Genomic DNA, 17,545 nt, shown 5'->3' with positions numbered 1-17,545 from the left:
AATTGATTGAAAGTAGATGAGTTCGATTCCCAGACCCTGAACAGTGAACCAGATATATCAAGCTTTCATTCATTCATACTCGATATATATAGATATATACATAACATAGAACACATATAACACAGCATATATATATATACAAGTCTACTTCTAGGTTGGTGGTGCCATTGACACACACTCACAGCACCAACAGCTATGAAGGACAAAGAGAAGGACAAGAAGTCTGCCAACTTCTCAAGCCTTCTGTTTGGTAACATCACAACATCAGGTGAATTAGATGTCGAGGAAGACTCATTCTTTGATAAGGTATGATCAATCATTCAATCAATCAATCAATCATACAATCAATCATTCAATCAAACTTACACCATTCAATCATTCAATCACATAACATTATAGCAATTGAGGAGTGATCTAGATGCAATAACAAAGAAAGGATCATTGTTTAGTATAAAGAACTTGGGTGTTGATGCTGATGATACTGATAAGAATGCAGTCGATGATAATCAGGTCTCGGGCAGGACAGCCGGTGTAGACTATGAAGATATTGATGAGCTGGCAGAAGAGATCAATTCAATCGAAAACCAGATCAACAAACAGAATGCAGAGAAGCTTGCTAAGCAGGCTGAGGAGAACATTGCAAAGTTGGCACAGCGCTATGTTCTCAACAACAACAACAACAACCAGATCAACAATGGTGCGACAGGAGGTCTCAAACCATATACTGCGACAACCTTTGCCACACCCGCTCCACCAGTGAGGCCCAAGAAGATTGAAGACGACTTTGACTTTGATGCCGATGAAGAGGAGGCGACTACAACAACCACGACGACGACAACAGCATCATCAGCAATAGCCGCAACAACAGCCGCCCCAAAAACAAAGGATGACGTGGAGATGGAGGATGAGGATGAGGACGAGACAGACGACGAACAAGAGTCAGCAGACGAGTCTGACGAGGAGATGCACGAGCAGAGAGTGACAGAGCTGGATGGCGATGACTTGCAGACGACAGAGAGCATAGAGAGCAAGAGGAAGAGGAGACAAAAGAAGTTCAAGCCGACCGCGGCAGCTGTACTAGAGGCCATCCGAACGATATTGGACAAGCCGTCCAACTTTAGCTTTGAAAATGCAGAGTACAGGACGTTCTGCTCTGGCAACAACCCGGACGGCGACCCCATCTTTAAGTTCTCCAACCTGTTTGCGCCAAAGTTCCCCGCCAACCTGAGGCGGCGCGCCAAGCGACATAAACAGCCACCACCTCTGACGATCACCGAGGAGATTTTGGAGCCCGACGAGCAGACCAGCTTCAACAGCGCCGTCCCCACCACGGCTGGCGAGCCAACCACACTGGCAAAGACGGCGAGCGCAGTCAGCTCCCCCATACTCAAGTCCACGTCGGACGATCGCAAGGACTACTACATGCTGCTGTTACATCATCAGAAGCTTCAGCAGCAGCTGCAAGACGACGAGCCCCTGTTTGAGCCCATTCGCGAAAAGACCGAGGAGGAGCTTATCAAGGAGTTCCAGCAGTTGCCCGATGAGAAATACAATGCCCTGGCATTCGCGGATTGGGAAGACCAGATCATTTGGGAGGAGAAGGAGGATCTGCCATTCTCCAAGTCCAAGCAACAGTCTGGCGGCACTCATACACAAACTCCCATCTTCCTGACCAACAGTGTCCAGATTGATGTGCCCGATGAATATCAGCTCGTCGACGAGAAGAGCAAGAAGCGCAAGAGATGGGGAGAACTGGTCGAGACGACAACGACCAAACATGACGACAACAACAATAAGAACAGCGGCAACAGTGGTATCGACTTTGTATCCAACATCAATGGAGAATGGTCATTGTTCTCACTTCAGAATAGTGAGCTGGAGAATGGCGACTGGGTCAACGACATCATCTGGGACGAATCAGCGATGAACTACAAGCCCAAGATCAGTTGTTTGATCCTGGACCTCAACGATAAGAACATGCTCTTTGAAGAGAACATTGTCAAGAAGTCCGAGACAGCCGAGTCATCAGACGCAGCGGCAGGTGCCACAGGCAAGAAGGGCAAATCCAAAAAGAAGGCTGCCCTCGCCGCAGCCAGCGACCCCAACAACAACAACAGCAGCACCAACGCACTCACACACCAGCTGAGCAACAATGAGAAGTTCAACCTCTCCAACGACAAGTTCTACAAGACGGTTGGCAAGAGCAAGGTGCGCCAACAGAGTGGCAAGGTGTCGATCCATCACTCAGTGCCAGCACTCAAGCTCTCGCTGGTCAAGACGAACCTCACGATCGAGGACCTGATCAACCTGCATCGCCCGGTCATCTTCTTCCCGCCCGGCCACTCATTCCGCGTGGCCCTGTTCCACAAGGACCGTCTGGAGGACAAGACCAAGCAGCGCGGTGCCAATCGCTCGGACCCTATGCGACACAAGCTGGAGCTGTCGGCACGCGAGGGCCGTGTCGTGTTTGTCGAGTACATGGAGCAGCATCCACCACTGCTCAGCAACGTGGGCATGGCAACGCGCATCTGCAACTACTACAGACGTAAGCCAAACGATGACCAATTCCTCAACTTTGACGATGGAGAGACCATCGTACTGGACCACAACGACGAGTCACCATTCCTAGGCGAGATCAACCCGGGTATCGCCATCCAGGGCATGGTCAACAACCTGTACAAGGCGCCCATCGCCAAGCACAACCCCAACCCCAACGATTTCCTGCTGATACGCTCGCGCGACGGCAAGAAATGGTACATCCGTGAGATGGGCACCACCTACACGGCCGGTCAGATGATGCCCGAGCTCGAGGTGCCCGCGCCCAACAGCCGTGGTGCCAACATGTTCCTCAAGAGCAGGCTGCAGACGTTCATCTACCGCATGTTTATGAAGAAGAGCAACGTGCAGAAGCGTCTAAAGATCAGCGACGTTTGCAACGCCTTCCCCACACAGTCCGAGACATCGATACGCAAGCGTCTCAAGGACTGCTCCGACTTCCAGAGGGGCGGCGACGACAGTGGCTCGTGGACCGTCAAGGACAACTTCCTTTTGCCCACCGAGGAGGAGCTTCAGAAGCTGGTGTCGCCCGAGCTCGTCTGTTGCTACGAGTCCATGATGTACGGCCTGCAGTTGCTGCAGGACAAGGGCATCATTCACTTTACCAACGCTGGCACCATCCCAACGATGCTCAGTGGCCTGGATGAGAATGACGCTCTCAAGAAGAAGTGCAAGCCCGTCGAGGACGAGCTCAACCTGACACCGTGGAACCTCACCTCCAACTTTGTCATGGCCACACAGGGCAAGGGCAAGCTGCAGCTTGTTGGCGACGACCCCCGCGGTGAGACCTTTAGCTATCTCAAGATGCCCCAAAAGGTGGTCAACCAGAAGCAAAAGGCCATCAAGCAGGCGCTGCAAAAGAACCAGGTCACAGGCACAGACGCCGATCTGAGGAAGCTGTCACTGAAAGAGTCGCGACTCGTCCTGCTCAAGCTGGGCGTCACAGAGGAGGTCATCAACAGTCTCACACGTTGGAAGCGTATTGCGCTGGTCAGGAAGAAGTCGTCCGAGGCCGCCACCAATGGTGGTAACGAGGACGGCATGACCAAGTTTGCCAGAGGCTCACGTTACTCGCTGGATCATCAACAGCTACAGCACAAGGAGCAATGTCAGGAGATCTTCAACACACAGATCAACTTCATCTCGAGCAATGAGGCCGACGAGGCAGACCTTGACGCCGACCTCGAAGAGGACCTGCAAAACTTGGAGGAGAGTCTGTTCGCCGAGGAGGAACCGAAACGCAAGTCGACAGGCAAGCGCGATAGGTTTGGACGCAAGATCGACGAGGACGAGGAGGATGAAGAGGACAAGGCCGAGTTCAACAAGCTCATGAACGAAATGAACTCGAACCCACCATCACCAGTGAGCAAGCAGAGCAACAGTCAGGCGGCCACCACCACAACCACAACAACCACTTCAACATCGTCCGCGCACGAGCGTGATCACGACAGCAGTGGAGACGAGTCAGAGATGTCGTTCATGTCGCATGGTGAGATGGAGTTTGTCAAGCGTGTGACACTTTTCCCCAAGCCCGACGGCAGTCTCTATCGCAGAATAGAGATCATCAGAGACCCAGCCGTCATCAGAGAGTATCGCAAGCGCAGAGCCAAGCGCATTGCAAGCGGTGCCATTCCAGACGAGGACGACATGAGACGACAGCGCAAGAAGCTTCAGGAGAAGCTTCGTCGATTGAAGAGCTCAGGCGTTGGCATTGGTGCCAACAAGCCACCCACACCAGGACAGGGTCCCATCGTCGACTTCTCACCATCAGTATACAACATGCCCATGCATCAACAACAACAACAACAGTATCAGCAGCCAATGATGGGCATCAGCTCTGGAAACATATCAATGCGTGGCAGCGGTGTGTTCCCTGAGCCCGCACCACTGGCCAGCCCAACCAACGCGCCCACCAAGATCAAGATCCCCTCCAACATCATCAGGAACAGCATCGATAGCATGCCCCACCACAACGACGATCACAGCCCCGTGCCCAGCCCAAGTCCAGTGCTTTCACAGTCTGGATCGATCATCGTGCGCATCAAGAAGGAGGACCTGCCGCCCCTGCACAAGAAGAAGAGCAAGATGGACCTGTTGGAGGATTTCGACGACGACATCCCCATACCGATCAAGACATCACAGCGCAGGACCAGAGTCAGGAAGGATGGCATTGGCGCAGAGGTCGAACTATCCAACATCTTTGAGAAGATTGTCGAGAAGCTACGTAACATGGACGAGTTTGTGGCATTCCGAGCCAAGGTAATTCCCAAGATAGCACCAGATTACCACTTGGTAATCAAGAACCCAATAGACTTAACAACAATGAGAGATGTAAGTTAAGACAAGACAACCATGATCGATCAGTCAATCAAACAAAGTATAACTAACACACACACAGAAAGTAAGACATTGGGATTACAAATCCAAGAACCAGTTCTTGGACGCGATTAGACTGATGAGGTCCAACTGCTTTGAGTATAACGAGAAGAGGAATCCACATCTGTTGCCACTGGCCGATAAACTTTTGCGCGACACTGAGCAGGCACTCCAGGAATATGTAAGTACTTAATGAAGTCGAGGGGAGGCAATCAATCAACTTACTAACTTATGACATCACTTATTCTAGGCCACTCAAATCGATACATTGGAGAAGTCGATCGCACAGTCAAGACACTCAGACTCCAACTCCAATCCACAAACACCAATATCCAACCCAGCAACACCTCTGAGTCCATCACTCCACTTCTCTGTCGACTCTCCATTCTTCCCACCAGTGTCATACCAGTCTGGAAAGCACGAGGACGAAGACATTGACATCATGTCACTGTCTGGCGTGTCGCCTCCACCACCCCCTGCCCATCAATGACCTGGCAGGCAGTGTAAATTAAACCATTAGCGAATACTATATATAGTATACCTGTATCTATCTATCCATCCATCCATGGATGAACTGTGAGTAATTTATTGCTTCTTCTTACGACTCTTCTCCTTCTGGAGGGAGCTGACTGGTGTCTTGTGAATGGTGATGTACTCCTCTATCCTGGCAGAGATGTCCTTTGATGTGTCGCGCAAGATGACAATCTCGTCTCTCAAGTCAGTCGACTTCTTCTTGCCAATCTCTGTAAGTATTGGCAACATTTGAACCAGTGCCATATCCCTAACGTTTGGTTGGAACTTGCCCAAGTTGATCACATTGGGATTATCATAATCTCCAGTGCTATCGATAAATAATACCTTTGATGGATCTCTGTTCAATCTTGGGAAACTCTATATATATGTTTGTTCGATTGATTGGAATGTTGTTAGTTCGTTGATGTAATCCAATCAATCAACCAATCGAGCGATCATACATCAATGGTGAAGTGTCCTTTCTCCTTGATTCCAGAGCTACCATAGAGGAGTCCAGAGAAGTATGAGTTCCTTGGATCCAGTTTGAAGTGAATGTGTTCAGAGCATTTCTGTTGTTGATTGAGAGAAGTGTAAGTGATCGATCAAACAATCAATGGTCACATGACATGTCAGCCAGATCAGCAGATCTTACGTTGTGATCCTTTGAAGAGTAGAGAATGACTTCAAAGTGTGTTGAAAGGTTGGTGAGGAAGTAGTCCAATCCACCTCTCTTATAGACGGCTGGGCAGTTCTTATCGTCAGTGACCTCAGAGATGGTATCGATATCAATAACAATTGTGTATTCTCTGCCAACTCCCTCTGGCAGTGGAGGTGGGAGTACGGTTACAACCTCTGGTGCTCCGAATATCTGTATTCATTGATTGATTGATCGGTCAATAACATTCTCATGCAACGCCACTTTGTGCACCATAACCTACTGAAGCAAACAATGAGAACTCGCGAAGATTGTTGGATACATTGTTGAGGAACTCTCTGAATGGGTCAGCAAAGTGAATCAACACTGTACTCTCTGCTGTGTTTAGTTGGTATCTATCGTCATCGCTAATGTTTCGTTTGAATTGGAACACTGTCATTGTATCATTCAAGCTTGTTGTTAGTGAACTTGATCGAGTGTGACCTCGCAAGGTCCAATCATTCAATCATTCAATCAATCAATGACAACACATACAGGCTATACATGCTGATGAGCAAATGATGGCTGTTYCCAAGAACTGTTGGTGAGAAGAGTGAGAATCCCTCCTTTGGTCTCTGTTGCTGTTGTTGGTCCTTTTGTTGGTCTTGTTGCTGTTGTTGTTGATCGTCCTGTTTCTTCTCGCCACCCGATGTTGATGATGATGTAGATGATGTAGATGTACTATAACTCTTGTTGGTACCAAACAATTGGCCACCTGCACTGAATGGTCGTCCATTCAGTGTCATTCTCGACATCATGATCGATTGACTGATCGTTCTGGAACGACCCAAATAAAGTCTAGACATCATCTTGTTGTTGTAATATATATATATATATGTATAGTGTTAATAATAATAATAATGTTGTTGATGCACTCTCATAAGTCAATCAATCAACCAAAGACGACAAAGCCGCAACTCAATACTGATGTCACGAAAGGTCCATTCATCCAAGTTTGTTTTTTTTTTTCAAATCGAGCATCAGGACTGGATGATCTGACACAGTCAGTTGGAAGTTCCAGGCCTGTTGACAACAAGTCTGGACATATGATGGATAATGACATGTATATGTATATTGTATGTGTATGTGTTATAGCTTGTGGAGATAATAATAGTACGATACTACTATTCTCTCCTCCTTTTTGGTAACGGTAAAAGGTTGGGGACCAATTTAAACTTCGAAACCACCAAGGTAATGTGATCCTTTCCTGTTGGATCTGTTGTATCCGTCGTATCTCCTGTCTTGCTCGCAGTATCCAATGTGAAGGTCTCTCATTATAACCCATGCATTGCTTGTCATTGGTGATCCTATAAATGATTGATTGATTGATCGTGTGAGTGATGTGATTCATAGATTGATAGATTGATCGATTGATCATGACCAAGACACTTACTGTCGAATAGAGTGGATGAATCCTTTCCAGCGTTCTGTTATTGTGGTTGTTGATGATGATGATGAAGGAGGAGTGGGAATGGTCAGCATCATTCATGTGATGAAGTGGCAGGGATGAGGAGGGATGTGCTTGATACATACAGCCATGATTACGAGACCGCCTGGATGACGATCGATATATGATGTTACATTGTACACTTTTCCGTGGATGATGACCCAACAGTCCTCTCTCTTGTTGTGCTTTGCCACCTCCTCCAGTGTGAACTTGGGTAGTGTCTCATCGACCAGACGTGAGTATGGGTAACCTGGGTCTATTATTGTTGGTTGACAGGTCATAAGAGTGTGAGTTGATATTCGATTCAATGTTAAGTGATGATGATGATGTGACACGTACGATCATCTCTGAGTGCCATGGTGTCTGCATTCTCGACCATCCAAGCCTCGGGTGGGACATCCTCCTCGTGGTGATGATCGTCATGATGCTCGCCTTCCTTGTGCTCGTGCTCGTGCTCGTGTGCATGTGCATCATGCTTCTGATGCTTGTTGTTGTTCTGTGGTGGGTGAGCACTGCCGTAGAACCTGATGCTGCTACTTGAGTAAGCTGGTGCCACCAAGTTCAAAGCTTTGCCACTGTTTCTAGTGATGCTGTTTCCAAAGCCCTTCTGTATATATATGTATGATTGATTGATTGATGGTCAGAGGGATGAACTACTCATTCTTGATCAACAACTGCGTCTGTCTGTCTGGTCCGCTGTTTGATCGATTGATTGATTGATTGACATTTACGTAGGAGGACAGGAGCACTCTTGATACTGATCTGCTGAACATCTTTGGTGGTATACAATATATAATATATAACTTAAGTTTGATTGAATGAATGATAATGAATGCGAGACGAGTGTAAGTGTAGTAGACACAAAGTGATCATGCGTCTGGCAACACAACAGGCAGCGTGGAAACCTGAAAAATGATGAAAAAAAAGTGATCAAATGATCCATTTGGACTTCCCTCCTCCTTCCAATGATCAATCAATCCTATCTCTTCAATCATATGACTATCATCAGTTACTGACGAGATGTCTGTCGAGGAGGACACTCAACTAAATACCCAATAGACAAGGATTGTTTTGTTTTCTTTCTTTATTATACCACTGTTTCGTTATTTGAGCTTGAGCTTCTTTCTGATGCCATCCAACTAGTTTAATGTGTAGGAAGGGATATTGGTTAGGTATTGATTGATGTATTGATTGACTGATTGAGTGACGGGTATGCACTTACAACTGATTTAACACGCTCAAGAGTACCAGCGGTGCCTCCAACACAATTGTCTACCGTGTAGGGACTGGTGATTTTGACCTCATTCATTGCAACAATAGTCTTTCCTTGCCACTCGCATGGCATAATTCTGGTTTGGATGGGATTGGATTGGATTGATTGATTGAGTGGATGGATGGGTAAGTGATCGAGTCGATCAATCAATCAATCAATCAATCAATAGTTTGGATGGACTTACGCCTTTGACAACATAAAAAATATCTCTTGGGCCTCTGGAGTGACTCCAGTGTTTATCTTGGAAGCCTGTTTCCTGGCGTCCTCTATGGCCTTTTCGAGTCGCTTCTTGGTGGCATCGGTGTTGACAGAGGGCAGTGAAGTCATCTCCATGATCGATGGAGACTCACTTCCACTGCTGTTGCTGTTGTTGTTGCTGTTGCTGCTGTTTGATGTTCCGATGACTGTTACCTCTGTGATTGCTGACTCCAACAATACTCGAACAATATGCTTCTTTGAATGCGCGTATGTCAATGATCCATCTTCACTCACTATAATGATGGTGATGTTAAGTGTAAATGTAAGTATGATTGAATCAATGTTGATTGAATGAATGAATGATACTTTACATATGGTTACACATGTTGTTACTGGATCATAATTGAATATTACACCTTCATACTGTTCAGACAGTGTTGTCTTTACCCTGACCCTGACACCAATCGTCCAAGTATGCTTGTCCTGCTGTGTACTGTCCATTTGCATCCAACTGTACTTTTATATGTTGTATGCGAGATATATATATATAACTACTACTACTACTTCTACTTCAATATATATACTTTTGATGCTGTTATTACTTCAACAGCATTGATCTCGAGAAGCAAGCAAATATATATATCTATCTATCTGTCTATCTATCTATTTAAGATCTGTCCTTGTGTTCCCAACCGACCGACCGACCCAACCTGTCTTCCTTCTGCTGTTATTAATAGAGTTGATGATGAATATAATGAATGCTGTTGTTGTTGGTGTTGTATTATATATATAATATATATTGTGAATGAATGAATGAATGAATGAATGAATAAGGTGGTGTTCACGTGATTATAACAATCTTAATTACAGGTTGTTTGTGATGTTGGTCAGGTCAGGGCGCCTTGCAACCATGCATTCATTCACTTCATGATCATCAACATCATCAGAAGTGTGTGTTTGAGTTCAGAATCCTTCATTTTTTTATTTTTAATTAGTTGTTGTGTTGGTTCGTCAAAGACCAAAGCTTGAGCAAGGGTTGAGGGTGTGTCACATATGAGTCCAGACTCATTGAACTTCATGGCCTTGATGAACATGGAACAATGTTGGAAATTAGTTGGGGATGGATGGACGGATTATATATATGAACAAGTAGAAGTAGTGTTATTTACTATCTCCTCGAGGAGTAACGATCATCGTAGTTGCTGCTTGAGCGCTTGCCACCTCTGCTACTGCTACTGTTACTGCTACTGTGCTCATGGTCACGTGATTGAATGTATCTATCACGCTCCTGATCCCTCCTATCTCTATGCTCACGTTCACGTTCGCGTTCGCGTTCACGCTCACGTTCGCGTTCGGAATCATATCGGTCACTTCTGCTTCCACTTCCACTTCCACTTCCTCCGCTTCCACCTCTGCTGCTACTGCTGCCATGCTCTCTTATATCTCTTTCTCTTTCCTTCTCTCTTTCTCTCTCCCTTAAGGCCTCTCTCTCGCGATCATACGATCTACTGTCTCTGTCTCTGTGGTCTCTGTGGTCTCTGTTGTCACGGCTCTCCATTGGAGCGGAATACCTGTCTCTGTGGTCTCTATGGTCTTTGCTGTCCCGATGATCACGATGGTCGCGATGGTCACGATGGTCACGGTTGATGTCTCGGTGATCACGGCTGTCACGGCCAGAGCGCTCTGCACTCCTCCTTCTGCTACTGCTACTTCTATGGTCTTTGGTCGACTGCTGGTTTGTGTCCTGTTGTGATTGAGGTGGGGAAGGGAGGGTGGAAGGGTAGTCGTGTTAACAAGCATGTCCAATGTCGTCAGTTGTTGTGGCGCTTGTTTATTATAGATATCTACTCTAGTGTCATTATCAGTCCTGTGCTTCTTGCTTGATTGATTGTCATCATTGGTGGTGGTAGTGGCCGACTCCTCCTGCTCGGGGGCAGGCCTCTTCTTTTCAACTGGTCGGTACTTCAACTCGTACTCCTCCATCCTTGACTGATCGACGTCCATTGTTGTGAAACAGTCAGGACACAATGGCTTCTTTGCCACGTCTCCATCAGTCACCTTCTTAATATACTCCTTAATACCTATTATATGATTGATTGATTGATTGAGTGTGAGTATGAGCATGGGCATGGCAAGTCGGATGAGGTGACATGTCCTTACATTGGAAACAGAACTGCTTGTTGCAACATGGCGATACAAAGTAGGAGGTCAGATCGACTTGGTTCTTGCATTGGCTACATGTTGATGGGAATGCAGGCGCTGGACCTTTGGCAGATGATGTGCCCGAGACGGACTCACCCTGGTTGTCCTCCTCGCCAGGCACCTCGGACGATATGATTGACTTGGCCAACTTGGCAAACTCAGACTCATGTGTCAGTACGACGGCCACACCGCCACCTGGCATGAGCACAGTGGATGAGCCAGCGGCACTGCCTGGGTTCTGGACGGGCTTGAGGAAGATCTTGGGGATGCCCGATGCCTTCTTCGACTTGTGATGATTGAAGTTTGGATCGCCGTTGGTCGGACACTGATTGATGTAGTGTCCAGGCTGATTGCAACGGTGACATATATAAGTTGGAGGTGGGGCGACAATACGTCCATCAGTTGGGAATGAGTTATGTGGTCTATGTTCTCTCATGTGTGGACGGTCACTGTGTATGGTCAATGAGGATGTGTTAGTATGTTTGTTGTTGTTGTCGATGTTGTTGACACTTACGCTCCCAATCCAGCATGTGTTGATAGTAGTGCGTTGATCTTGGCATTCTCATCATTGGCCAATTCGTCGTCTGGCATACCCGAGCTGTCCTTGGCCACAAGGGGAGCGGGTGTGAGGGCAACAGGCTTGGATATCACTGGTGTCATATTATTTCCACTTGGCATTCCTCCATGTCCACCAGACTTTGGTGCATTGGTAATTGGCACTCTCCTTACAATCAATGATGTATTCTTTGGAATCTGGTATGATTCATCTCTATACTCTACATTGTTGATCGTTTGATTGATTGATCGTGTGATTGATTGATAGTGGGTGAGCAGAGAGAAGAAAGAGAGAATGATTGAGTGATTGATTTAGAGTTAATAATAATTCGATTTGATTGGTTTATTGAATGTGATGGGCAGTCTGCTGTTGCATGAGCTAATGATTGTATACCTTCGTTTGTCTGAGCGTTGGAGATGACGAGGTCAGAGTCGGTTGACTTGCCCATGTTAGACCTGGCCACAATGATCTTTTTAAGATCAGCAACAGATATATGTGATCCTTCGAATGTTGCTGTGTCATAGTCCTTGACACTCTTAAATTTGAAATGTACAGACATCTCTTTTCTATTTCTATATCTCTATCTCTATTTGATGAGATTGCAACCCTACTTCCTTTCGCAATACAATAACAACACAACGAATACTACTACGATAAGCGTAACTAACTAACTAACTAACTATGACGACGTAACCTAACCAGCAAGGTTGTGTGTTGATTCAATACTACCTCTCTCAAGAGTTTATAAACTCTTTGTTTGTCTTGATGGTGTTGGGTGGTCACTGATATACTTAAACTCTTTTTCTTCTCTCTTGAAGTAAATCAATGTTTATTTAACAAGTGAGCGATGATGATGTGCGTTTCCTCTTCTAATTGGTGTTCGCGAATGTGCACGTTGAGATTTTTGTTGATGTATTTGTGTGTATTTGTTTGTTGATGTTTGTTGAATGTTGAAAATGAACAAAAATTGAATGTTTGGGTGGGATTTATCATGTTGGTTCGAGGAAATATTATTATCTGTACAGCACAACGATATCAATGTTACAATTATTTATATTATATTTTATTATTAATTACATGTAGATAAAGAAAAATAGTAATAATTAGATTTATATTATAAATGGACCCGTTTCAAGATAATGGACATAAACATAACAAACAACAACAACAACAACAATTAATCAATGACGACGACGATGTAGAGAATGGCGAAGAAGATGATGTTGTGATATGTGGAGAGAATCTACAGGCTGCAATCAAAGTGTTAATATCTGCTCATTCAAAAGATGTATTAAGTATGGATTATATAATCCTTTGCTCCTTCGTTCCCTTACTCACTTAATCAATCAATCAACTCAATCAATCAATCATTGTAGAGATTGAGCGAGAGTTTCAAAGACAGAAGAATATATGGAGCGAAGAGAAGACAAAACTGATACAATATACAAAGAGACTGAAAGAGAAGAATAGGTTACTTATTCAAATCATTAAGGAGCATGGATTACAACAACAACAAGGCCATGATGTTGTAGTTGTTGATGATACATTATCACATCCTCCTGCTCAACAACAACAATGCACAGTAATATCATCTACGACAATGACAACCAAAACAACAACATCATCAATGACATCATCAACCAAAAGTGTAGACGAGGAGGAGGAACAAGACGAGATGAATGAAGAAGGAAGTGAAGGTAGTGATGATGGATTCTCTGACTTTAGACCAAAGAGAAATTCCCTTAAGAAAGGTGAAGACCAAGGCAGCAGCACCACCGATAACAAACAAAAGAATAAGAAGAGAAAGAGTAGTGAGCCATCCAACGAGGTGAATGATGACCTGGATTTACCATTGGTGAACGATCGACATCTCGAGGAAGAGGAGGAGTTGCGACTGCTTCAAAGTTCACAACCTGGAAAGAAAACACCAATGATGGCCAACAAGTATGGTGACAATGGGGCGAGTAGGATCGTATCCCCAACACCATCAACTGGCTCATCCAACGGCAATCAGAAGAAATACAAGTATCGCGAGGTAGTTCGTAACAAAGCCGAACGAGAGAAACTGAAAGGTTTTGAATGTGATCATTGTAAAGAGGTATGTATTGTATTTGATTGATCGATCGAGTTTGATTGATTGAGCTCACTAACACTCGGATGATGATAGTTCTACAAAGCAGTACTTGGTGACGACTTTGACCAAAAGATGTTATTGCTCAATCAATGCTCGAGACATAGACAACAAGACGAGACTCCTCCAACTCCACCTGGATATTGGGACTTCAACTTTGGAGACGAATCAGATAATGATGAACAGAAGCATCAACAGCAGACACAGCCACAGCCACATCATAATATTATCGATTCGTCTTTCTAAACGGAATGAATGAATTTAATGAAAGAAGGAATTGAATGGGCTCTCGGCTCATTCAATTCACCATTATCCATTGGTATCTTTGCAACACTCGCAACATTTATCACTCAACTTTGTTGTTGCCCTCGCCCATTGGTTGTTTCAGCTTGCACACAACACAACATACACACTCAATCAATCAATCAAGTCTTGCTCAACATAGGCTATCTGCTCGTGAGAGTAGGTGCCCGACGCATTCCCAAGACACACGAACAACCTTTGGCCCTCGGAGAGTGTGTGGATAACCCCACGCACTCACCTCATTCAATCCAAAGTACCCTTGCCCGTCGCGCATCACATCAATTGATGTATTTGCAACATCCATGAGAAAGAAATATCCTTGTTGTGACTTGTATGTGTGTGTGTTGGTGTGAGTGTGAATCATCAAACAAACATGCCTGCCTGCTTGCTAGCAAGAATGAGTGAATGAATGTGTGGATGACTTTTGCTTTTGCGTCCAGCCTCACATAACTTATGAGTTGTAAAGACAATTAATTAGGCTTCTTTTACACACACACACATACATAAAGTTTATCTTCCTTTTAGTTTTAGATATCTTTTTTTTTTCAAACAACCTGGTCAACAAAACGGACAGACCCTCACGCTCAATACCCACCACCAATTCACCATCTCTGGAGATTGACTCTAAACAACAAATTGCAAACATAGAGTCGCATAGATACACACACAATAATATTCATTCATTCATTCAACTTTATTCAATTCAACTACCATTCATTATACTTTATTAGTTAGTTAGTGACATCAATGATACTGTAGTAACAATCATTCAATCAATCAATCAATCAAAATCAATATCAACATCAATCATTACATTACATTAATAACAACAAACAATGGACGAGTTTGAATCATTCTTCTCACAACTCATCCCGCCACCTGAGCAGGACTTGTGGTTGATGACACCTCAAGACTTCAATCCATTGACATGGTCACAGCCTCCATCATTGAACTCATCTCAGAATCAACTGTTGGGTAATATAATTGGCAATCAACAACAACAACAACAACAACAACAACAACAACATCAGCAACAACAGCAACAACAACAACAGTTACAACAGCAGCAACAACAACAACATGATCAACAAGTAGATCTACTTAACTCATCACTTCAAAAGAGTTTCGCAATGAGTCCAAATGCCAACCCACAGCAACAACAACAACAACAACCTGGTGGCACTGATATGTTATCACTCAATGTACCAGTCAAGGTCGAAGGACAACAGGGACAATCACCACAATGTATCGATGAACTACAAAGACAACATCATCAGTTTGTTCAGTTCCAACAGGACTACTTACTTAAACAACAGCAACAACTTCAACAACTTTCACAGTCGGATCAACACTTGTCCACAGCAATACCATCACCACAAGATCTACTCAGCCATCTAACGCCACAACAACAGCAGCAACATATATCATCATTCGTACCGTCTCCAATCAATGTAATGTCTCCACAGCCGTCTCTACAACATCAACAACTACAACAGCAACAACAATCCCAGTCACAACAGCAGCAGCCACCACAACAACAGTTCAGACAGCAGTTCCAACAACACCTTCAACAACATGAGCTGCAGTTCCAGCAACAGATGCAGCAGCAGATGCAACAGCAACAACAAATACATATGCAAATGCAGCAGATGCAACAGCAGAGGGGAGGCAGTGGCAGCGGCAAGACAAAGAAGAAGGGAAAGAAGTATGAGGACGACGAGGATGACGATGACAGCAGCAATCTATTCTTCAACGAGTTTGGCTGCTTTGACGACGACAAGAACCCTGGCATGCGCGTCAATCAGAACCTTGCCAGCAGGAACTACCGACAGCGAAGAAAGGACTATATCAAAGAGATCGAGGCCAAGCTTGCCTCACTCACCTTTGAGAACCTCCAGCTCAAGCGTGAGAATGAGACACTTAAGGTATGCACACGGGACAAGTCCAATGTCTCTCTCCCGTTCTCATTCATTCACTCACTAACTCAAACTTACTTTAGGAAACTGGCGGCGTTGATGTGATGAGACCTGAGCCCGAGCTACTTGCCATGTTGATGGAGGGCAAGCAGATCATCATCCAGATGAGCCAGGCTATAAAGAAGAATGACGAGAGGACGCTGGTGTACCTGCTACATCTCTTCCACACGGCAATTGGCAAGCGTTACGCCATTGCCGAGAAGGAGGTAGAGAAGATCGTCCACCCCTACACGCAATCAAAGCTGGCATCGATGGGCTACGTGCCCAAGGGCGACCGTCCACTGTTCAACATCAGTGGAAGTGCAGCCGACGGCTGGTTCGCGCTGTTCAAGAGCGAGGCCAACATCAGCGAGGAGCAAAACGTAAAGCTGGAGGCACTGCGACAGGACCACGACAAGCAAGAGCAGGTGCTGCGCATCGAGCGCGAGCAGCTGGACAAGGAGATCAAGAACTTCTACTACACCAAGATCCTGGTGCTGCCCGACACAAGCGAATGCTGCAGCAACTCAGAGTTCAACACACCCACGATGTCTGGCATGGCGGCCACTGTGACGCTCCCACAGCCAGCCGAGCCACACATTGTCAACAGTTCTCCTCTGGAGATCAGCCAGATACTGGACTTTGCCAGGAAGCTCGACATGTTGAAGAAGAACTTTATATGCTCACGAAACCTATCATCGGACACCATCTCTGGTCTGAGCAACATCCTTACACCACGTCAAGAGGCCATGCTACTCGTCCGTATACATCTCAACACCACGTACGACTTTGCACATATGGAGCTGCTCAAGGATGTGTGGACCAACATTGCCAATCAGAACAAGTCTACGGCGCCCAAGAACATTGCTGAGGCTTTGGCCAAGTTCTCGGCGTCCGAGGCAGCCAACGTCATGCCAACCGTTGAGCAGATTGTCAAGCCACCTCAATTCCATCAGTACAATCCAAATCAGGTCAAGAAGGAGCGCGCTTCAAACTCGGACAAGAAGAAGAAGGCGGCAGCCGCTGGAGGTGGTTCGGCTGGAAGGAGTAGTGCCAAGTCAAAGGCGACCAACAACACATCATCATCAAACACTATCATCATCAACACTTCCAACAACATCACCAACAATAGCAATACCAACAGCGGCTGTGGAAGTCTAGGGAAAGAGACATCGTCCAAGAGTCCACCCGACCCAGTCTTCCAACCACCACCCCCTGAAGCCATACCATATACAAGTTCGAACTCCAAGCAGTACCAATGGTATGTCTATCCGAGTCCCCAGTAGTACTATATTCTCCAGATATCTGTATATTATATTAAATTATATAAACATATATATA

The 17,545-nt window shown here is 45.4% G+C and overlaps 6 protein-coding genes across 6 annotated transcripts; 3 read left to right on the top strand and 3 right to left on the bottom strand.

Annotated features, from left to right (window-relative positions):
* Positions 1-195: 195 nt before the first annotated feature.
* SAMD00019534_063970 (hypothetical protein) lies at positions 196-5,422 on the top strand (the record flags this gene model as incomplete). Its single annotated transcript, XM_012898217.1, has 4 exons — positions 196-306; positions 400-4,887; positions 4,955-5,113; positions 5,183-5,422. 4 exons carry the CDS (start codon positions 196-198, stop codon positions 5,420-5,422), a joined length of 4,998 nt encoding a protein of 1,665 aa, XP_012753671.1.
* A 1,887-nt stretch (positions 5,423-7,309) lies between these two features.
* Positions 7,310-8,359, bottom strand: SAMD00019534_063960 (hypothetical protein; the record flags this gene model as incomplete). Its single annotated transcript, XM_012898216.1, has 5 exons — positions 7,310-7,446; positions 7,533-7,566; positions 7,673-7,842; positions 7,926-8,193; positions 8,318-8,359. 5 exons carry the CDS (start codon positions 8,357-8,359, stop codon positions 7,310-7,312), a joined length of 651 nt encoding a protein of 216 aa, XP_012753670.1.
* Positions 8,360-8,689: 330 nt separating this feature from the next.
* Positions 8,690-9,564, bottom strand: SAMD00019534_063950 (hypothetical protein; the record flags this gene model as incomplete). Its single annotated transcript, XM_012898215.1, has 4 exons — positions 8,690-8,725; positions 8,809-8,935; positions 9,044-9,350; positions 9,429-9,564. 4 exons carry the CDS (start codon positions 9,562-9,564, stop codon positions 8,690-8,692), a joined length of 606 nt encoding a protein of 201 aa, XP_012753669.1.
* A 969-nt stretch (positions 9,565-10,533) lies between these two features.
* Positions 10,534-12,263, bottom strand: SAMD00019534_063940 (hypothetical protein; the record flags this gene model as incomplete). Its single annotated transcript, XM_012898214.1, has 4 exons — positions 10,534-11,138; positions 11,218-11,708; positions 11,774-12,035; positions 12,209-12,263. The coding sequence occupies 4 exons, from the start codon at positions 12,261-12,263 to the stop codon at positions 10,534-10,536; spliced, it is 1,413 nt and encodes a 470-aa protein (XP_012753668.1).
* A 672-nt stretch (positions 12,264-12,935) lies between these two features.
* SAMD00019534_063930 (hypothetical protein) lies at positions 12,936-14,192 on the top strand (the record flags this gene model as incomplete). Its single annotated transcript, XM_012898213.1, has 3 exons — positions 12,936-13,110; positions 13,192-13,913; positions 13,983-14,192. 3 exons carry the CDS (start codon positions 12,936-12,938, stop codon positions 14,190-14,192), a joined length of 1,107 nt encoding a protein of 368 aa, XP_012753667.1.
* An 893-nt stretch (positions 14,193-15,085) lies between these two features.
* SAMD00019534_063920 (hypothetical protein) lies at positions 15,086-17,490 on the top strand (the record flags this gene model as incomplete). The annotated part of the gene is made up of 2 exons (XM_012898212.1): positions 15,086-16,174; positions 16,249-17,490. The coding sequence occupies 2 exons, from the start codon at positions 15,086-15,088 to the stop codon at positions 17,488-17,490; spliced, it is 2,331 nt and encodes a 776-aa protein (XP_012753666.1).
* Between the last annotated feature and the right edge of the window lie 55 nt (positions 17,491-17,545).

Source organism: Acytostelium subglobosum (genome assembly GCF_000787575.1).
Source record: "Acytostelium subglobosum LB1 DNA, scaffold: scaffold12, whole genome shotgun sequence".
NCBI lineage: Eukaryota > Evosea > Eumycetozoa > Acytosteliales > Acytosteliaceae > Acytostelium > Acytostelium subglobosum.
The sequence above is the reverse complement of the archived record's forward strand: the minus strand, read 5'-3'. Positions and strand labels throughout refer to the sequence as shown.